The sequence below is a fragment of the Apodemus sylvaticus genome, chromosome 3 (genome assembly GCF_947179515.1).
Source record: "Apodemus sylvaticus chromosome 3, mApoSyl1.1, whole genome shotgun sequence".
NCBI classification, from domain to species: domain Eukaryota; kingdom Metazoa; phylum Chordata; class Mammalia; order Rodentia; family Muridae; genus Apodemus; species Apodemus sylvaticus.
In genome coordinates this window covers 16,089,231-16,112,160 of record NC_067474.1, presented here as the reverse complement: position 1 = coordinate 16,112,160, position 22,930 = coordinate 16,089,231, and the positions used below count along the sequence as shown (strand labels likewise).

General features: G+C 39.4%; 1 protein-coding gene across 3 annotated transcripts in view; it reads left to right on the top strand.

The window, feature by feature from the left end:
- The first annotated feature begins 1,649 nt into the window (after positions 1-1,649).
- The window catches only part of Tcea1 (transcription elongation factor A1), a 38,151-nt gene continuing 16,870 nt past the window's right edge, over positions 1,650-22,930 (top strand). Inside the window, exons 1-3 of one of the 3 annotated variants that reach the window (XM_052176003.1) lie at positions 1,650-2,068; positions 10,318-10,380; positions 16,458-16,563. In XM_052176003.1, coding sequence (XP_052031963.1) covers positions 2,006-2,068; positions 10,318-10,380; positions 16,458-16,563 — 232 coding nt within the window. In that variant the 5' untranslated portion in view covers positions 1,650-2,005. The remainder of the gene's footprint in view (positions 2,069-10,317; positions 10,381-16,457; positions 16,564-22,930) is intronic. The other 2 variants (XM_052176002.1, XM_052176001.1) reach the window with 2 other exon arrangements.

Below are 22,930 nucleotides of genomic sequence, written 5' to 3'. Positions count from 1 at the left end.
CAGAACAGACTAGGCCATGAGAGGGGTGGGCAGGGCAAGAGAGGGCCAAGCGCCAAGGTGGTGCACGCGGTGGGGAAGGAAGCCCGGGAGCTGGAGAATTTGGGGGTAAGGGTTAGGATGCCAGATGTCCGACCTCTGTACCAGATACTTGTGATGCTGAGAAAGAGTGGAGGTATGCTAATAGGCACCGTAGTTACTCCTTGTCTCTGGTCCAAAGTGATGGGAAACTTGGAAACTGTCAGTGGTCCTAAAGTACTTGTGGTTCTGGGAACGCCTCATACTTGTACTTGAAATCAGTTAAACGGTACAGTGGTCCTCTTGCTTGAAATCCTAGTAGATCAGGGTTTTATGGGTAACCTGGGCTACACAGATAACTAAGGCCAGCTTAGGCTACAAAAGACTCTGTCTAAAAAAAGGTAAAATGGTAAACTTCATGTTTCTCTTACCACAGTTAAAAATTAGCTTGGGGCTAATTATCTGGGTAGATGGCTCAGTGGACGGGAGTACTTGTTTGCCAAGCAAGAGGACCTAGGGATCTGAGATGGAATTCCCAGTCCCTGCGCAAAAACGCTGGGAATAGACGTGCATTGCTGTAACTACAATGCCTGGGAGTCTGAGAGCCCCATCTGGAGAACTTGCAGGCCAGTCAGCCTAGCTGACAACCTCAAACTTCTAGTTCAGGGAGGGACCCTGTCTCAAGGCAGTAAAGTGCAGACCAGATATCTTGAACCATAAAAGCCTGTTATCTTAGTATAGAATCTTATTAAATGGTAAATTTTGCGGGCAGTGGTGGCGCCTGCCTTTAATTCCAGCACTTGGAAGGCTGAGGCAGGCAGATTTCTGAATTTGAGGCCAGCCTGATCTACAGAATGAGTTCCAGGACAGCCAGGGCTACACAGAGAAACCTTTTCTCGAACAAACAAAGCAAAACCCAAACAAAATAAATTTTGATTAATGGTAATTAACTTTGAAATGCTGTTATAATTGAGCATAGTATGAATAGGTAGTTAATGGTTTAATTGGGCACAGATTCTGGGCACATCTGCAAATGAGAAAATGATTGTCCCCTCTATTACTTCACAGGGAAATTGAGGGAAATGACAAAGACAACAATGGACAGCATGAGTTATGGGTGAAAAATGGTACTGAGCTGTTTACTTTCAATAGAAACTGATTGGTCAAAGTGGAATTTACCGTTACCCTGGGGAGCTGTACTTTATTTGCTTAATGAGTTTAAAGTGTGAAAATACACATTAGTTATACACCAGGGCCTTCTTTCATGCTTGGTGACACACGTTTAATTAGACACAAAATGTGTTTTAGTAAAATTTTTTCATTGAAAAGACATTTTGAGGCTTAAAGTCTGTACTGTTCATTGGCTCGGGAGTTATTAACTTCCACATAAAGAACAAGGTAAAAAACAATCCCAGACACTATATATGTCGCTTTTCTACCTCGGCTTTTTGTTAGACACAATTCTCAAGGCCGTCTTCCTTTAAGTCCGTTTTCATCAGCAGGCGAAATGGTTTGAATATCTGAAGCCGAAAGTGAGCCTCAATGCTCATGCGCATTAAGCCTTCGGCTACGCCTGGCCTGCGTCCCAAAGAGGGCGCTGGACCCGGGAGCAGAGTCCCGCCTGGCGGCTGCAGCCCTCGGGCGTCGGACGTGAAAACCGGGCTTGGTCCAATTCCAGCTCGCCAGCAGCGCGAGTCCCGATAGGGCCAGAAGTTCCAGACTGCTGGGGGCGGGAAAAGGTTTAGCGGACAGAGCGCGTCGGAGAGAGCGACTTCTACTTTCCAGTCTCCTGCGATCGATTGGTAGAGCCTGCGCGGCGCGCGCGGTACTCGACTGGCTCAGCCTAAGGGGCGGAGCTTTTACCTCTGCCTCCGCGGGCCGGGTCTGTGAGGAAGGCCTAGGCCGTCGGCTTCGCGGCTTGTCGAGCGTCTGCGCAGCTTCTCTCGCTTCCCGTCCTGTGCGGCCGGGCGAGAGGAGGCCTTTCGGAGCCATGGAGGACGAGGTGGTTCGCATTGCCAAGAAGATGGACAAAATGGTGCAGAAAAAGAATGCGGTGAGTGAGCGGGCGGGCGGGCGGGCCCCCCGGCAGGCCGCGGCCGAGACCGCGACACCGGCCCACGCGGAGTCAGTCAGGGCCGGGCCGGGCCGCGCGCCCTCCCGGCTTCTAGGTCCGAGCTGGCGACAGCCGCAGTGAGCCCAGGATTGAAGCCCTCAGCGGCTGAGAGAATGTACGGTGGCCGCCGGCGGCTCCCTCAGAACGGCGTCGCTGGGTGCCGCGGCCAGTTTGAGGCGGGCCGCGAAGTGTGTTTATCCCACGATTACAAACAGAAGACACGCCGTCCCTTACTTAGCAAGTAGGCCTGGGTGCGATGTGCTGGACGGACAGCCAGGGTTTGAAACCTCAGTCGCCAGCCGGCTGCTGGTAGGTGGGGACGGTGCGGTGGCGGGACGGGTGACATCCCCGGTCAGACATGATTGGTCTGTGTGTCTGATGAGTCCACCGGTGTGTGTGTGTGTACCACTTTCCATCCCTTCGCTTCACGCATGACCTCTCTTCAGCCACCTTCACCTCAGTCTGTTCTTCCGAACTCAGCAGCTTGATCGATTGATTTCGATTGCATGATCGAAATCCCAGCGATTGTTCCCATTTGTGAGCAGAAGCCGTGCAGAGGTGCTTACATCTGCGCGGTGCTTTAGAGTTAGTTACAAACCTCTGCAGAATTCTTTTGAAACTAGGGCACAGCTGTGAGCACATGATCTGTCTGTTTTAGGAGTCAAGAAACTGAGTCAAACATAAAGTACTTTCGCTTAAATACTCAGTAGTTTTGCTTGAGCCAGGAGCTCGCTGATTTGTTTTCTGCTCACTGTCAGCTTAGGAATTAGTGTTAATACCAAATAGTTTAAGACTTCAGACACCCCTGGTTCCTCTTTCTTCAACAGGTGCGTTGGCCAGCATTTAATTTCATGCCCCGTTAATTTCTACGTGCGATTTTGGTCCTTTCAAATCTTTCCTGTTTGTTTTCTGTTCTAGATAGTAGCCTGTGTTGTTTATCTTCCTTACTAATTGAGCCATTTCATTCCTTGATGCAGGTGATGAGTTCTGGTTATATGATAAGCTGAAGTTTTTATTATTATTATTATTATTATTATTATTATTAAATTGGGAAACTTCTTTTTCTACCTGGAGGTTCCCGGATTGCTACAGAGGAAGCTCTGGGGAGGGGTGGGGGTGGTGGGGGGAGTCATTAACTTGGTCACGTATTTTCCCAAATACATCAGGACAGGTTTTAAGTCATTCTCAGGTCTGTTTTCTGGTAGTGCAAAACCTTAACTAGTATGAAAATTTGCCTTGAAAAAGAAGACAAAGCTGTTTCTTTTAATTGCTTTTTCTTTCGTTTTCCTGTCCTAAAATTCAAACAGGCTGATGAAATGCAAAGAAAGATCAAAATGACACTATAAATTCTAAAATTTAAAAACTTGTGTGTGTGTACACAACTAGCTCAGAGGACAACTTGAGGATTTCTCTGTGTGGCCCTGATTGTCCTGGAACTTGCTCTGTAGATTAGGCTAGCCTCAAACTCAGATCCTTCTGCCTCTGCTTCCTGAGTGCTGCTTTAGAGGCGTTGGCCTAGCACTGAACTCACAGATTAAGCTGGAAATCAAGTGCCTTTACCTGTTGAGCCATTTCTTGAGCACCCCTCCTCCCCCCAAACACACACACACACACACACACACACACACACACACTTTGAGTTTGCATGCCATTTTGTCCTGCATAACTAAGACCTTACTCTGTCATAGACCAGGCTGGCCTTAAACTCCCAGAGATCTGCCTCCTGAGTGCTGAGATTAGTCTTGGGGCCACAGCCATGCCCACCCCCAGCCCCTATTTTTTGTTTGTTTGTTTGTTGTTTGGGCTTGTTTTAAATATGGCATCCGTCCTATGTAGCCAAAACTGACCAATACTTCTCCTGATATAAATATCTTTATAAATGGAATTATAGGCATGGACTGTGACAGGAGCTATTTTTAAGGTATTTCAGACCATAAGAATGAAAACTGCTTGAAGCATGATAGTTGTCACTATTTTTGATATAATTGCATTTTAATAAAATAGTAGAGTGGGTGTTAATTAAAACCAGTTACCAATTTTTGAACTAGTACTCCAAGTTCTGCTAACTCCAGTAGTTACCAGTCTTACCTCGTTTATTACTCAGATAATTTTGCTAAGTTAGTAGACCCATCCTGACTAGTTAAGAGCTCTTCAATCTTTTTTTAATATCTTACATGGGACTATAGGCACATGCCACCATGCTCAGCTTATATACTATAAGTGTTTTAAAATTCAATCTGTATTTTGTTAGAATTTCATTCTTTTCTATTGCAGAATAGTATTTGTACTGATGCATATATCACATTTTGTTTCATCATCATTTGGGGTACATTTGTGCTGCTCCCACTTTGGGCTATAAAACTGTTAATAATCTTATATCTGTGCTAACTTGTTTTTATTTCTGTTAGGTATATACCTAGGAGTAGAAGTACTGAGCCTTCTGTACTGTAGTGTCTATGTGTAACTTTTATTTTTAATCCTGGGGCTGGACTCTTAAGCAAACATTGTACCTACACCCTAAACTTATGTAACCATTTTGAGAAACTTCAAAAATAATGCAACTCTTTTTTTTCCCTTCCTACAAAATGGCTCATACCATTTTATATTAACATCAGGAGTGTTTGACTATTTCTATCTCACCATATTGTTTTAACATTTGTTGATATTCATCCTTTAAATTACAGGATGAATTGTTTTGGACATCTTTTTTGTATTTACTGGAAATGTGTGTCTGTTTTGGAGGAACGTCTTTGCAGTGCCTTTATCTCCCCCTCCCCCTCAGCTATCTCCTGTATCTAGTGTTTTCTGTGTTATAATGCTTCACTGTGTACCTGACCTTTTTATGTACTTACTAGCTATGTTACTCTCTTCATTATGTGAGAAGCCAGGAAAGAGCAGCTTTTTGTTTTGGTTTGGTTTGGTTTGGTTTGGTTTCCGAGACAGGTTTTCTCTGTATAGCCCTAGCTGTCCTAAAACCAGGCTGTCCTCGAACTCAGAAATCCGCCTGCCTCTGCCTCCCAAGTGCTGGGATTACAGGCATGCGCCACCACGCCCGGCTAAGGACAACTTTTTAAATTAGGAAACAAGAGTATGACTTTAAATATAGCACGTGTTTCTACCTGTAAGTCCCTGTATCTCTTTTCTTTTTGTATGTGGAGAAGGATGTTTGTAGCCTATAGTTTTATATAGATTAGTATAATTTTGAATACTTTTTTGTAAAAGCATTTCTGCTAACGCTCCTAAAAAATAAAATAAAATAGTGTGATAGTTGTAGTTTATTTTGTAGTCAGTACTTTGAACTGAAGGTGATTTTGAAAGTTATAGTTGTTTCTTTCTTTCTCTTGCATCATCTATAGAAGATGGTGCAATGGACTTGATGCTAGGAGGTAGATGAATGGGAAGGGATGAAATGCAGCTTCTTCTTTGATAGTGAGTTTAGAAAGCACAGCTGTCAGTGGTGGGCCAGAGGAATGGAAAACACAGTTGGGGTCACAAACAGAGGTTTTGTTTGTTATAATTCCTGAGGCAGGATATACAGCTTGGTAGTTGAGTACTAGGTTAGCATATGTGAGACTCTGGGTTCAATTTTCAACATCAAAATAAAATTCTCTGAGGTCTGAAGGGATTGCAGGTTTGTTTACTGCTATGTGCACACACAGAATGGTTCTGCTGCTCTTGCAGAGAACCTGCATTTGTTTTCCCAGTGCCCACATTGGGGGTTTATAGATAACCTGTAAATGGATCCTCCAGTTCCAGAGGATCAATGCTTTCTTCTGGTCTCTGCAGGCAAAACACCTCCCCCACACATAAATATGCAGAAACATGACTACACATAAAACATAAAATTTTGAAGTATAAATACTCGATTGACGCACAATACCTGGTACACAGTAGCTCTCAAAAGTAAGATGTCACTGAATTATATTCATATGGTTTTTGCTAGTTTCATTCAGTTCATCATAGTTTATTTTGTAAATAACCTTGAGTGAAATACTCAACTGTTTGGAAACACATTGTAGTTGTCAAGAACAGTCATAGTTGCTGCATCCCATCAGTTATGTAGTCTCTCACCAGAGATCTGAGTAGAAACAATGTCAAATTAAGGTAAATGTTTTTACCTCTACTTGGAAAATGACTTAAATAGTATATTGTATTACAATACACAATAGCCTGGCTGCCAAGCTGATTTTAAGAACTGTTTTAAAGTTTGATTTGAGCCAGGCAGTGGTAGCACACACCTTTAATCCCAGCACTTGGGAGGCAGAGGCACGAGGTTTTCTGAGTTCAGGGCCAGCCTGGTCTACAGAGTGAGTTCCAGACAGCCAGGGCTATACAGAGAAACCCTGTCTTGAAGAAGAAGAAGAAGAAGAAGAAAAAAGATTGATTTGTTAACTTCTTATTGATCTTTAGAAATGGGTAAGAAAGTCCTTGGGGATAGAAAGAAAAAAGTCCTTGGAGTAGAAGAAAAATGCTATCGTTAATAGAGAATACATATAGATGCACCATTTACTATTTGCTTTTGGACTCTTGAGAATTCCAGAATTTTTCAGATTGCCAAGATGTTATGATACCTTATCATGTATTATGTGATACCCCAAAAAGGGATTTGAGCAGCTCCTAGTAATCAGACATTAACATTTCAATAGTTATACAGTATACTTAACATTAAGTGAGGTAAGTAGAGCCATTAGCTGTACATCTGTTAAGATTAGCCTTTGCTGCCAAAAGAAATTTTGTTTTCAAGTATGGATCTGGAGGGAGGTTAGATATATGCATGTAAGGAATTAGACCTCATTCATACAAAAAAAAGTTCTGTAGAAATTCTTTAATGTGTGTGTGTGAGAGAGAGATCCTGAGTATATGTACCTGCATCACATGCATGCAGGCACCTGTGAAAACCAGGATATTAGGTGCTCTAGAACTGGGGTTGCAGGTGAGTATATGCCATGTGTGTACTGGGAAGGATCAGGATCTTCCTAGTGTGTGCATCAATTCAGGATCTTCTCTGCAAGAGCAGCAAGTGGTCTTAACTATTGAGCTATCTCTCCCATCCCTAGAATTTTTTTATCCATATTGAACCTTAGACCAATGTTCTCTAATAGAGTTTCACTGTATATAGCTTAGTGTGAATAAGACATGTATGGATTTTAGTATAAAAGGGGAATTTGTAAGTCACAAATTGTTAAAATCCTTTATAATAACCTGCTTCATAATTCTTGTGTTTTAATTATAGTTAAATTAAAATGTTCTATATTGATATTTCCAGAAGAGATGTTAATACCATTTTATTCTGGAAGGTCAAGTCAGATAATTTCAAACAATCATGCCTGGAAATCTTTTCTTGGTTTTATTTTTTAAAAATAACAGTACAAAAGGTTGGAGAGATGCCCCAGCAATTGGCTGCTCTTCTAGAGGACTCAGGTTTGATTCCCATTATCCATATGATGACTAATACCTGGCTGTAATTATAGGCCCAGCTTATCCAACACACTCTTTTGGCCTCCAAAGGCACTGGGTATGCATGTGGTGGTTAGGCACATGTAGCCAGATCACTCATACACATTTTAAAAAATACATTAAAAACTTTTTTTTAAGACATACAATATAAAAGTTATTGCTTTTTTCTGTAGTGTGCACTGTGAAGAGGCTTTTATTGTTCCTAAGTATGCTATATTTTTATTGATTTGTAGGGTGCCTTGTTTTTATATTTTAAGAGTTTGGAAGGCAGCATGAATCACATATATGGTTAGCTAGATGGCTATTTGTAGTGTACTGTGTTCTCACAACAGAATGTCAAAACTTACAGAGAGAGGAGAGGTCTGGTGAGATGCCCAGTGGGCTTGCTGGGCAGGCCTAACAGCATGAGTTCTATCCCTGAAACCTGAAGTGGGAGCAGAGAACCAGTTCTTGAAAGTCGACTTCTGCCATTCACAAGTGCACTGGGGCACGCATGCACCCACCCCCCACCCCCACTGCCCACCCTCCACCCCCTCACTCAGCACAATAGGAATACTAATGATTTGCAGAGTCTGGTATCATTAGCATGGAAGAACAGATACATTGGTAGAATACCTTTTGACCCCAAGGAAGTAAATAGTTATATAAAGAGTGGAACTAAAATACAGTTCTCCATGCTTCAAAATGAGCCTGGCATTAGTTTTCTTCTGGATTCTTTTATGGAGTTTTTCATTACATTCATGTCTGTCTACTTTGAGACAAGGTATTCCTGTATGGCCCAGTTGGTCTTAAACTGGTGATGTTCTTCCCTTAATCTCCCAGCACTGGGATTATAGGCATGTGTTACCTCTACGAGCATTATCACCCCAATCTTTGCTGTTTTGGAACCTGCAGAGAGTTGTCTGTTGTCCCCTTGGGGTCTAGGATTAAAGTTATGTACCACTTCATCCAACCCTCTGTAGAAGTAGACATGATCAGATCTGAGTCAAAAGGTGATATGGCAGTTATAAATGTCCGGTTCTGAATATGAACACTTTAGCTAATTTATTTCATTCATGTTTTTCATCTTATATATATGAGGTAATATAAAAAATAAAAAAATTCATATATAAAAGAATTCTTCAGATTTGTTTTTTGTTTTAACACTATCTCACTACATAGCCCTAGCTGGCCTGGAATTCTCTAAGTAGGCCAACTCTTGGAAATGCATCTGTCTTATCATCCTGAGTTCTAGAATTAAAAACATATACCATGCGTGGTTAAAATAATTTTTGTCAATAAGCAGAAGGAAAAGGAATTATAAAAAAATGTACTATAACTTAAAAGTTATATTTGAGCAGAGGGGCAGGGAGTAAAGCATGACACATAGTTCCCCTTCGCCCCCAACCCCCATATAAAAAAGACTGGAAGTGGATATGGTAGCTGTCTTGTAACCCCAGTGCAGAAGGTATAGACAGTGAATCCCTGGAGCAAGAGGCCTGACCACACATAGAAAACCAAATTGAAACATTTAATCCCCCTCCCTTTTCTGTTAAAATGTAGTGCATTAATGAGATGATTAAGTGATTGCTTTAGGTGAAATGAAATTAAGTGAATACCAGTGTGGTGTCTCCACACCTTTAATTCCCTCACTTAGAGGGTAGTTAGAGGCAGGTGGATCTCTGAGTTTTAGGCCATCCTGACCTACATAGAGAATGTCAAGCTAGCCAGAGCTACCTATACTGTCTTTTTTTTTTTAAGAATTATTTTTTATATATGCATACATATACATACACACATACATATATACATACATATGTACACACACACACACACACAGTCCCTGTCCTCAAACACACCAGAAAAGGACATCAGATCCTGTTACAGATGGTTGTGAGCCACCATGTGGTTGCTAGGAATTGAACTCAGGACCTTTGGAAAAGCAGTCAGTGCTCTTAACCTCTGATCCATCTCTCCAGTCTTCCTAGACTGTCTTTAAAAAGGGGGGGGGGCAGTGGGGTAGGATGAGGGGTGATAGTTGATTTGATAGTTGATTAAAAGATATTGGTGGCACTGTTGTCCCTATTCCTCTTTAATTCTAGGCTTTGGATATTTTTTTCCATGGGTTTTGTCCATCCTTCAGCATCACATAGGAGGTCTTGTCTCCAGGTGGTAATTGGTAGTAGATAGTCTTAAAAGCATTGCATAGATATAAATTCTGAATTTTCTTTCAGAAATTGCTCCTTACTATTCTTCAAGAACCAGGTAGATAGTGTTATTATAGTGAGCATTGAAATACAGAGACCTCATACAAATTCTCAACAAAACAATGCTTTTTCCTTGTTGCCCTGCGGACAGATAAATACTAAAGGGATTGTAGCATTTGTTGGGCATCCCATTTTCTTAGTCTGGTTTTTACTTCATGTAGGTAAAATTCCTGTGGAATTTGTAGGTATGTTTTTTTATTAAAGTAATGTTAAATTTATTACATTACATTATTACAGAAATGTTACATTTCTTCCCAGAACACATATTTGAATGTATACTGTTGGGAATACAATTCAAAATTGTTGCACAAGTACTAGCTATTACTCAGAAATCAGTTGTATCTCTGACATTTCAATCTCTATTGTAAGATGGGGTGTGTGTGTGTACACTTGTGTGTGTAGATAAGTCACTGTAAGATGTTAATTGAGGAAGCTAGTCCTTGCTTTACTGCCCTGGGAATTCAGTAAGCCTGTTTTATTTTATAGGCTGGTGCATTGGATTTGCTAAAAGAGCTTAAGAATATTCCCATGACCCTGGAATTGCTACAGGTATGTGCTTCTGTGTTTCACACAGTATTTGAATTGGTAATTGCCATAAAGTAATGAATTATCTTCATTACATGTTCCTCAAACAAAAATTTCCAATGTTGTGTGTTGTTTTTAACAAAATCAAACATTTGATTTTGCCAATAGAGACTAGGAGGCCATATTTGAGAGGCAGAGAAAGTACCCAACTGATTTTCCTTTACAGCTGACATCCCAAAAGGAAACCTCCCTTCTCCGTGTCATCTCAAAAACCCTTTAATGTCCCTCCCTTCTACTTCCTGAATGTCAGTTTCTCCTCCTGACTTCTTTCTCTGTTTTTTTTTTTTTTCCTATGTTTTCTCCTTGTCAACTGGTTGTGTCCTCTGCCTCTTGACCTATGGTTGTTTATAATAAAGAGAAAGCTCTTGAATTAAAGGTGTGTGCTAGGACAGAGCCGCACCCCAATTACTAACAGATTTCTCTAGTAAATAACATAATCTCAGGGTTCACAGTGTGGTAAATATCCTGCAGCAGTTGTGGTGTCATGAGATCTTACTGTAAGGGGTATACCTAGATTCCTGGTCCTGGTTTGGCTTAGTAGTTCAATGTAGTTCAAATGTAGCTTAGTGTTAGGATAACAGAATCATCACTTTTCTCCCTCTTTCAGCATCATCCATACATACAAACTACTAAATATTAGAGTGAGTACTGAAGCGAAGCCTTACTGTTTCATCTAAAGTAGAAAAGTAAGTCAGCATTAAAAAGGAAAGTGTGATCAATAATCTGAATAAAGCTTTTTCTAAGTAGACATATATTATTCATGAGCATCTTCCTTGATGTTTCAATTTTATTAAGTCAAAATTCAAGAAAGAATTAGAAAGGTATATCAACCTCACTAAGCAAATACATGTTCAGGAAAATCTAACTGAAATGGAACATATTTCTGATTATAATGATGATAAAAATAAAACTACAATCCTTTTAGTAGCATTTATGACTGTAACTAAAAGAAATCACAAATATTTTCACTTTTGTTAACTTGTTAGCTATTGCAGATATATTAAAACCCATTTGCTTATCCTGATGGCTATTTATGTTCCTTATTCTAGGTCTTAATATTTTAATAAGGAAGCAAGTGAATTACTGTGCTTAATATATAGTTGCTCTTTTTTAACCTTATGGTTTTTATTTAATGTGATTTAAAAGGTTTTTGAGGAAGATGTCTGTAACCTTTACCACATGGACAAAAAGATCTATAGTAGAAAACAAAACCATGCTGGGTGGTGATGGTGCACGCCTTTAATCCCTGCACTCAGGAGGCAGAGGCAGGCGAATTTCTGAGTTCGAGGCCAGCCTGGTCTACAGAGTGAGTTCTAGGACAGCTAGGGAAGAGGAGAGGAGAGGGAGGGGAGAGGGAGGGGAGAGGGAGAGGGAGGGGAGAGGGAGGGGAGAGGAGAGGAGGATAGCCAGAGAAGAGGAGAGGAGTGGAGGGGAGGGGGAGGGAGGGGAGGGGAGGAGAGGAGAGAGAAGGGGGGGTAGGAAACTAGCCACGAAGTATGAATTTCTGGGTTCTGGGATCAGCAGCCCTTTCCTTTTGGATAGTACCTTACCTCCCACCAAGGTGCTTCCTTCATAGTAGAAAGTAGTAAGTCTGTGTGGGAAAAATATATTGAAAATAATCTTAGAGATCTTATCCTGCAGTTAGAGATGTGTAGATTTATCCAGCGTGGAAGCTGGATAGGGTGTGCATTTTATATCCACCTCTAATTTTTTCTCTTTCAGTCTAATTATATAACAGATTATTTGAATTCTTATTATGGTTAACAGTTGTGCTAGATTTGTCAATGTCAGTAAACTATGATCTTTTGCCCTCTGATCTCAAAGACTAAGAGAAGAAATTGTGCTTAAAAATCAACAGTGTAGGTACCCTCATAAAGTCTAAGTAGGGGTAGAGTAGAAGGAAGTTTATGTTTCTTTTCTTTTTTTAAGTTTTATTATTTTATGTGTATGGCTGTTTTGCCTACATGTATGTCTGCACTGTATGCCAGAAGAGAGCATCAGATCCCTTGTAACTCGAGTCAACAAATTCATGTGGAAGCTGGGAATTGAACCTGGGTGTTCTTCAAAAGCAAAAAAATGACCTTTATCACTGAACTATCCAGCCACAGAAGTTGACTTCTTAATACAATCACTTAATCTAAGAGCTCAAGAAAGCCTACATGTAGGTGGTCTCCAAAGATATTAAGGTCCTCCCTCAGTATCCAGAACAGAAAAGAATATTCTAACAGAAGTAGCATGAGGAAGTAGTGTAGCATCTTGGAGTAGTGCAGGACAAGGAAAAGCTAGAAGCAGGATGGCATACAGTCCTTCATATACTCTCAGGAGAAGTACTGCCTGGAGGCATTAGGAGAATATATAACCAGATCTGCACATCAAAAGAAATGGGAGACTTGAAAGACAGGAAAACTTGCTGACTAGTGAAGTTATCCAAGCATGCTCGATAGGGGAATAAACAAAGTTATTGTCAGAAAAAGTGGAAAGAAGAGAACTTGAGGAGGTGGCAGTACGGGGGTGAAGGGGTGGGAGCAGTAAGTAATCCAGGATGGCCTAAGTTTCACAGCAGTCCTGCTGCTTTAGCTTCTTTGGTTATAGATTCCAACATGCCAGGCAAAACAAGTTATTTTTTTAGTGTTATTTAGAATTTGAGACAGAATCTCACCATGTATTTGAAGTAGGATTTGTCCTTATGATACCTCTAGGGTCCCCTCATACGTGCTGGAAGTACAGGCATGTGCCAGCATGCCCAGCATGCCCCCCCTCCTATTTATTTTAAACCAAGGATCAAAGCAGGGTCTAAGGCTTTGCACAGGCTAAGCAAGTGATTCACCACTCACCTCCATCCTTAGCCTGAGGGGAATTTGCTAATAGGCAGTTTATAAGAATTGTTAGCTGGTTGAAAGTAGGGAGGGTGAAAGGAAGAATTTAGGATGAAATTTAACAAAAAGCTAGTAAATATAGCTATATTTGATTTTTAGTCTTCTATTTACTTTGCTCTGCTGGGGACCAAGCCCTAGACATCTTCCATGAGCTAGGCAAGCATTCTACCATTGAGCTACATCTCTAGCTCTGTGTCTGTTGGCTTTTAACAGCTTTGTTACGATAATTTCACATGCCATATAATTTATTTCTTTAAAGTGTACACTTTAGTAGTTTACTGATTCGTTTTTTTGTCAGCTTAACACAAGCTAGAGCATTTGAGTACAGGTAGCATCAAATGAGAAATGCTGTCAGCTTGGTCTGTAGGCAAGTCTGTGGGGCATTTTCTTACTGATGATTGGTGTAGAAGGGCCTAGCCTACTATGAATAATACCATTCTCAGCAGGTAGTTCTGGGGTGTATAATAAAGCAAACTGAGCAAGCCAGTGAGCAACATTCTTCTCTGGTCTCTGTTTCAGTTCCCACCTCCAGGTTTCTGCCTTGATTTCTTGTCCTGACTTTGACTTCTCCATGATGGACTGCAATCAGGAACTTAAAGCTGAGATAAATTTTCTCCTCTCCAAGTTGCTTTAGGTCATGGTGTTTGTCATAGCAGTAGAAACCTTAGATAGGACAAGTAGTTTCTAATATACCTAAAGAATTTTCCTATCCTTAACCATATGAATTTCTGAAACCTTTGTTACTCTAAAAAAACCTACAAAACTCCTGCTTCCTTTTTTATAGTCATTCATTTCCCCCCTATATAAGTCATTTAAGAAAGAAGTTGAAGAAGATACAAATAGGTGTAAAATTCAGTCATGCTCGTGGACTAGTAGGATTAATACTTTGAAAATGGCTGTCTTAGCAAAAGCAAACTATACATGCAGTCTCCATTAAAATTCCAACACAGTTCTTCACAGATATTGAAAAACAGTCTTCAACTTTATATCGTGTCTTAGGTTTTTTTTGTTTTTGTTTTGTTTTGTTATGCTGTGAAGAGAGACCATGATAGCAACTCTTGTAAAAGAAAACATTTAATTGTGGCTGGCTTATCATTTCAGAGGTTTTTAGTCCATTATCATTATGGCAGGAAACATGGCAGCATATAGGTAGACCTGATACTGGAGAAGGAGCTGAGAGTTCTACATCTGGATCCAAAGATAGTAGAAAGTGAACAGTCTTGAGATTCTGAGGCCTCAAAGTATAGTATAGTATAGTATAGTATAGTATAGTATAGTATAGTATAGTATAGTATAGTATTGGCATTAAAAACAGGTTGATCAGTGGAACTGAATAGAATAGACCTTATTGAGTAGAAGACCCAGACACAATTCCATACACCTATAGACACCTGATTTTTGACAGAAGCCAAAAATGCACACTGGGGAGATGACAGCATCTCTAACAAATGGTGCTTGTCAAACTAGATGACTGTGTGGAGAAGAATGCAAATAGATCCATACTTACTTGAGTCTGATCAAGGACCTATTCTCCATCCTCTGTTTTCTTACATTTTCCATAAAGTATACTCTCTATAGGAAAAAAGAAATATGCTGTAGTCTTTATTTTTCACTCCACTCTAGCAGCTTTATCTCTTGTTATGCAACTAAATAATCTCTTCCTTAAGTAATTATGTTTATTGTAGAAAGCTACATTTTAAGGTGCCAAGGAAGGTCATGGTTGGTTTTGGTAATCAAAGAAAGCATCCTGTGACTAATCAACTGCAGTCACCCAACAGCGCAGTTTATTCTTCTTATACCTTGATCTCCTGCAGGACCTTCTGTGATGCAAATTTCACACCACTGTGTTTGTCAGTCTATACTTCATAACAACTCAATAATTCAGCTTATTTCCTCCATGCATCCAAAGTTAGGTTTTCTTTTAGAAAATTTGCTTTACTAACCCCAAATATTGGGAGTTAAAATATTGGGGCCTTTTTTATTGTTCTGCTGTTTAACCTTACTTGCTTTGCTCTGCTTTCTGTGAGATACAATAGAGGTTACTGAAGCTCACTACATATTCTAAATTCTTGAACAAAATTTCTTCTTTTATGCAGAGTGTTGAATAATTTAGAAGGAAGCTTTTAAATACTTAACTTTTGTACCTCAAAGGTATCAGCAGGGATCTTTCCTTTATTTTTTTAAATAACTAAGTTCTTTTGTCATGCTTTTCTCCCATAGAATACATTTTGAAAGATTGTCTACTAACAACTTGAACTTACTGAATAATTTACTATTGTTATTTGCTGGTCATAATTGAGCTGTCATAGCTTTAATGGTTTTTAGTGAGTTGGAAAGAACATTCATGCATTTTAACATTCTCAGTGTTAAAAGGATCTTGGGAAGATTTATATACCTATTTATTCTAGTATAATCTGACTATATAATATTATTGGATATTAAATTTTATCTGTATTCTGTGAAGTCCATTTTAGTATGTAATTATATGCTGATTATATAGGGTCAAAAAAATTCCTTTTAATCTTCTCCAGGTGGTACTTTTTGTTTGGATGGCTTTGTTATAAGTTACAGGCAGTGCTTGGAGGTAATCTCTATAGAAGAGTATAGTGTAAATACAGGCATGCTGATGTTGGCCATGAGTATCTCAGCTTACTTTCTCTACAAGTATGTTTTACATCTTACAGTTCATCTTCATTTCTCCCTGAAAGACATTTCATTTCAGTAGTCCATTGGTCTTGATCTCACATTACAGGGTAGTTGATCTTGGTTGATCATGAATTGATCAGACTAGTGCATGATCTAAAGACGTTTCAAGTTTGTAGTATGTGCTTTCAATAGAATGCAAATAATTGAAAATTTAAAATCTGAAGTAGAAAGAGTTTGAAAAAGAAGTGAGCCAGGCGGTGGTGGCGCACGCCTGTAATCCCACCACTTGGAAGGCAGAAGCAGGCAGATTTCTGAGTTCGAGGCCAGCCAGGGCTACAGAGTGAGTTCCAGGACAGCCAGGGCTACAGAGTGAGTTCCAGGACAGCCAGGGCTATACCGAGAAACCCTGCCTTGGACCCTCCCCCACCTCCCAAAAAAAGAAGAAAGTGTAGTTAATATGCTAAACTGTAAACTGTTTGAAACAGCATTGATGGACAATTTGTTGTTTTTGCCTTGCAGTCTACAAGAATTGGAATGTCTGTCAATGCTATTCGTAAGCAGAGTACAGATGAAGAAGTCACATCTCTAGCCAAATCTCTCATCAAATCCTGGAAAAAATTATTAGGTAAAATTGATCATTGCTCGCACGTGTTTATGATGTCCTGGCTTGTTCAAATGCTTGCTGCTTTTTTTTTTTTTTTTAAGATCTATTAATCTAGTGAAATCAGTGCTTTGTAATAAGTATGAGGAGCCTAGTTTAATTTGCTTGAAATATGTATGTAGCCTGGTTTATTATTAATTCTGTGGTCTCTGGTAGTTTTAACTATAGATAAGCTCTTTCAGGGGATAAATTCTCTGGGAAAGGTTATACATGCTTTCTTAAGTGATTTTGAAATAACTGTTTTAACTTTTAGAAAACTTTAACTTTTAGCAAGGATACAATAATGATTGCCTATATTTCTTTTGTTCAGATCAGCTTTTATTATTTTCCATAATCTCTTTTTTAATTTTAAATTATTTATTTTATGTGCATTGTTGTTTTGCCTGCATGTATGTCTGTGTGAGAATCTCAGAGCCTCTGGAATTGGAGTTACTGAAGATAAGTTACAGACAGTTGTGAGCTGCCATGCGAGTCAGGGAACTGAATCCAGGTCCTCTAGAAGAGGAGCCAGTGCCCTTAACTACTGAATCATCTCTCCAGTCCCCATTTCTTTTCTTAGTCTTTTCTTTTCTTTTTTCTTTTCTTTTCTTTTTTTTCATTTGAGAGTAGGCTAAATGTGTTATTTTCTTTTATTTTGTAATATTTAAGTATCTATCTCAGAACAAGCTTTTCCTTCTCTATCTTAGTATCCTTCATTTATTTCAGATAGGTTACCATTATGTTGCTAAATTGGCTTGGGACTTGGGATACTGCCTTGGTCTCTAGAGTGTCTGCAGAATGACATTATAGGCATGTGCTAGCATTCCCAGCACAAGCATATTTTCTTATACAGTTTTAATAAATGAAAACAAGCTTTGGTGTAATACCAAGTTTTAGTGTAATAGAACTTAATGTCCATGTTCTAGTTTGTTGCTATCTCTATGCACTTCTTAATTTTTTGTTAACTTGATACAAGCTAGGGTTATCTAAGAAGAGGGAACCTCAACTGAGAAAATGCCGCGACTGATCTGTGTGCAAGGTGTGAGCATTTTCTTGATTAATGATTACACTGGACAGGTGGTCCTGAGTTGTAACACAAAGTAAATAGCCCCGGGAAGTACACTAGAAAGCCGCATTCCTCTGGATTGATGCTTTCTTCTGGTTCCTACCTTGCTTCAGTGTCTGCCTTGGCTTCCCTCGATGATAATTGGGAAGTCAAATAAATCCTTCCTACCTAAGTTGCTTTTGGTCAGTCTTTTATTACAGCAACAGAGAAGCAAACTAGGACACGCAATAATGTCTTTTTACTTTTTTGACCTCCAATCAGGTTTATGTTTTGTTTTTTTTATTTGTTTGTTTTGTTTTTGGTTAGCTATTTTACTTATTTACATCCCGGTCACTGTCCCCCTCCTAGTCACTCCTTCCCACAGTTCTTTCCCCATCCTCCCCACTTTAATCTGAACAATTTTTTAAGCCTTATTTTTTTTTCTTCTGTGATGGAGAATAGAGACTTCTTGTTTTGTTATTTATTATTTATCTAGATAAGGTGTCATTTAATCCAGGTTAATCTTGAACTCAGTGTAGCAAGTTATGACCTTAAACTCCTGATCCTCCTGTCTGTACCTCTCAAATACAAATACTGGGATTACAAGCAGGTAGGCTACAGAAGCTAGAGAAACATGTAGGTGCCTACACAGAGCCGGAGAGCATAGTCAACTAGAGTCAAGAGAAAGCGGATAGAGGGAAGCAGCAGTTTGAAGAACTAGACTCTAGAATTTGGAATCAAATTTTGTGAAAAGCAGAAGCCAGCAGAAACCCCTGATCCATAAATACCTTAGGAGAGTCAGATCAGCAGCTTGGTTCAGAGCAGTTCTTTGGGAGGGAACTCATTTATTCCTATCTCCAATTTCAGCAATAAATGAATGGAAAAAGAAATTAAACAGAAGGACATGACTGCTCCTAAGTACACTGGAGGAGAAAGTTTATTGTAGACAAAGGGAAAACATAGCCAGAGTCAAAGACATTTAGGAGAGTCGAATGGTCACCCTAAACCATACGTTGAGGAGGAGGTGGGTTAGGGGAACCAGGTGTAGCAGCCAGGAAGCACAAAAGAAAAGTAAGCAAAATGGTGGGATTAATGTAGGGAAGAACACTGGGGGAAGGGCAGCCCAGCCCTTGGCTAGAGAATTTAGGGTAGGGGTTGTGTATGCTAGTCTGGAAGGTCCTGTAACAGGTAGGGACTAGGAGGTGCACAGAGAACCTGGCAGCCAGGTTCACTTTCATATGTTATATGGCACCTCAGTCATTTGGTTTTAAGACCTAACACACTCCCCCTTTTGTTTCTAGTGGCATGTCCCTTTTTCTGATTTGTTTACTTTCTCATGATTAGTTCACGTACATCCACAGTTGGAGTACTCCCTAAGTGTATTAGATTCCTAAGTCTCATACCCAATAAAAGTATGTATTTTATTGTTCCTCTTGTAAGAGTTATTCTACGAGAGAGACTCTGAATCTGTCTTATATTTTATCAGATTCCCCTCCTAATTTAGTATCCATTATTTTTGCTCAGCTCAGTCTATAGTGATGATTACAAAATTTTTACTTCTTTGCCCTTCGAAGCATCACTAAACATAAAACATTGTCTTTCGTGGATTCTTATTCTGTATGATGGGCTGCAATCTAGTACTATTCCTTTGTATTTATATTACCCCAAATATAGCTTCAGTGCTTTTAAAAACTTAGTAACATTCTGTATCCAAAGTATGTATTGGACTTGTATTGGTCTCTATTGCTGTGGTAAAATACCATGACCAAAAAACAACTTGGGGAGGAAAGGATTTGTTTGTACACATTCTGATCATAGGCCCTCATGAAGGAAAGTCAGGGCATGAACATAAGCAAGAATCTGGAGGCAAGAACAAAAGCTGCTCTCAGAGGCCATGAAGGAAAACTGATTTCAGGCTTGATTCTCATAGTTTGCTAAGTCTGCTTTCTTATACACCCAGGACCACCCACCCAGGACTGACGCCACTTACAGTTGGCTAGGCAGGTGTTAATACATTGCCTGGGCCCTCCCACATCAATCATTATTCAAGAAAATGCCCCACAGACTAGCTTACAGGCAATTTAGATGGAGGTATTTCCGCTACAGATGTTCATCTTCCCAGATAATTCTAGCTTGAGTTGACAAAAGACTATAACTTGTTAAAGTAACTTTTATTCACCCAATGTAATTGTTCCCTCCAAGGCCTCAGTCTGCTAACCTAGACCTAGTCCTGGAAGCTTCTAGCCTCCCTACAATCTTATCTAGGCCTAGAACGTTTTCAGCTTCTGGTCTTACTGCTGAATAAGCTCACCCTTGTTTTATTTCTGAATTCTGTCTGACTGGTTCAACTCGACTGATCTGGCCCAAACTCCTCTCCAAGTTGGCTAATTCATTCTGCCCTCTCTCTCTTGGCCTCTCTTGAATTGCTCTGCTGACCTCATACTAACTGTAGCAAACTGTTCTGATCTTCTAGTTCCTTTTCATTCATTCTCTGACTTGTTCTGTCTTCACCATTCTCTGGCTTTTTTTGTACTCAACCTGTCTCTGTAAAACTGTCCTGGTAAAACTGCCCCCTTCCTTTTTTTTCTTTGTTTTCTGTGTGTAGCTTCTTTTTCCTATCTGTTTTTAGGAGAGTTGGACATATCCTATCAGATACTTCTCTGATTGGTCACTCAATTAGACATCACTTTCAAACATGGGTACTTCCATCTACAGACTAATTTTGACTTTATTGTTTGGGACTAAAAGTGTGTACTAAGGATTTGTCTGTATTCCAGCCAGAGGGATTAAGTATGTGTGCCAAGGCTGAGCCACACTATAACTAGAAATAGGTTTTTCCAGTAAATAACACAATCTCTCTATGTTCACAGTGTGATCATATATCCTACAACACTAATCAAGACAAGGCCCATCAGTTTCTCTTGTCCCCAATGGGTATAGCTACCTGGTTCTATGTGTGTATCTATTTGTGTTATCATTTTTATATATGAAATACTTTTTTGTTTTTCATTGTAATTGTCATTTTATTGGCTTCAGAATAATCCATTCGAATCACAATGCAATGATTTTATTGTTGGCTATTGTTAACTTTGTTATTGTTGCTTTTAACCTAGTGGATGTTATATCCTTTTGAGTTTCTGCTTAAATTTCATTTCATTTATTTATTTATTTGTTTGTTTGTTTGTTTGTTTGTTTTTGTTTTTTGTTTTTTCCAGACAGGGTTTCTCTGTGTAACCCTGGCTGTCCTGGAACTCACTCTGTAGACCAGACTGGTCTCGAACTCAGAAATCTTCCTGCCTCTGCCTCCCAAGTGCTAGGATTAAAGGCATGTGCCACCACCACCCGGCTAAAATTGTTTTTAAAGATTAATTTGGTTTAAAGAATTAGAACTCCTGCTAGTAGGTGATGCATTTTTTAAAAAAAAAAAAAAAAACTTTGGATGTGTCAAGGCATTGACATTTAAGCCACATTGTAATCCACTGCTTTAGGTGCTATTTATAAACTCCTATTGTATTGTGAGAAAGCATAGACCAGTGCAAATATCTTGGAAACATTGGGTCAGTGGTAAATACCCACAGTGACACACCTACTCCAGCAAGGCCATACCTCCTAATAGCGCCACTCCCTGGGTTGAGCATATTCAAACCATCACACTAGTCAAACATTCTGCCATTAAGCTCTATTACATGTCAGTGGGAATGTTTGTGAAGCTGTTCGTGCTTCTTAACTGTTCTGTCTTTGAGGATTGAACCTGTACACTGCCAGAGTGGTAAGGGCAGTGTATTGTTGTATTATCTATTTTTCTCTCTCTTGTTTTTGTTTGTTTTTTGTTGGTTTTCTGTTTTGTTTTTTTTTTTTTTTTTTTTTTTTTCTTTTCAAGACAGGGTTTCTCTATGTAGCCCTAGCTGTCCTGGAACTTACTCTGTAGACCAGGCTGGCCTCGAACTCAGAAATCCACCTGCCTCTGCCTCTGCCTCTGCCTCCCAAGTGCTGGGATTAAAGGCGTGCAACAACACTGTCCAGCCCTGTTTCTCTTAAATACTTTCTACTATACAATTCTGGGGCTGTCTCTTACTCCCCATAAGTCATTCCTTATTTTTTTGTTTGAGGCAAGGGTTCACTGTAGTCCTAACTGGCCTGGAACTCCCTATGAAGACTAGACTTCTCAAACTCAGAGATTTGTTTGCCTCTCCCTCCCCCGTGCTGGTTATACACCCTACCGCACCCCTATGCCATTATTAATATTGGTGTTCTGCTTCACAATACTAAGGCATCTTAGGACTTGGGGCTTTCTCATTTGCTTGCTTTGTGTTTAGGAGACAAGCACTTGCTATGTACCCCAAATTCTCAATCCTTCTGCCTCTGCCTCCTAGGTTTTGGGATCATAAGGGTGTAGTTTTTCAGGCTTTTAAGGAAAATAATAAACAATAACAGTGTGATACAATTTAGTTTTATGTAAAAACTAAAGTATATATTCATGCTATAGCACAGATGATTTTGTATTTCGGGTAATTGTATTTTGGGTTGATAAAATTACACTTAAAATTATAGACCTTTCTCTAGCCATGATAATGATCCCAGGCAGTGTAAGAATTGTCTGGAATTTTAGCAATTATCATGAATATACTTCATTGGCAGAGATTTAAACTGAATGGATTTAGACTGAAACATGATTATGTTTAAAAATTAAGGATGAGATTATGTTTAAAAATTGCCACCTTAACATTAAAGGTAAGGGCGGGGGAAGCAGGGATATATATATATATATATATATATATATATATATATATATATATATATGAAGTAATTTCTACAGTAGACCCTAAATATTTTCTAAACCTAACTCCAGGGCAGTTTTGCCTGGCTTAAGATGAGTGTTTGTTATTGCAAAAATAATTGCTTTGACTTTTATATATCTTCACAGTGTTAAATCAGTTTCTTCTAAGTCAGTGACTCTCAGTCTTCCTAATTCTGGGACCCTTCAATATAGGTCCTCATGTTGTGGTGACCCCCCTCCCTAACCATAGAATTATTTCGTTGCTACTTCATAACTGTAATTATGCTACTGCTATATGAATTGTAATGTGACTATCTGATATGCAGGATATGCAACCCACAAGTTGAGAACCACTGCTCTAATAGAGAGTGTGGAATCTGCTGCTCTATTGACAGATGCTCATGTTCATCCACATTCTTGCCTTTGTATATTTTTCTTTTAAGCTTTCAGGTGCCATTGGCATATGAATTTCTGTTTCTTTCCAAATGACAATTTAGGAATGTTGATTATAAACCTATTATGAATAATAT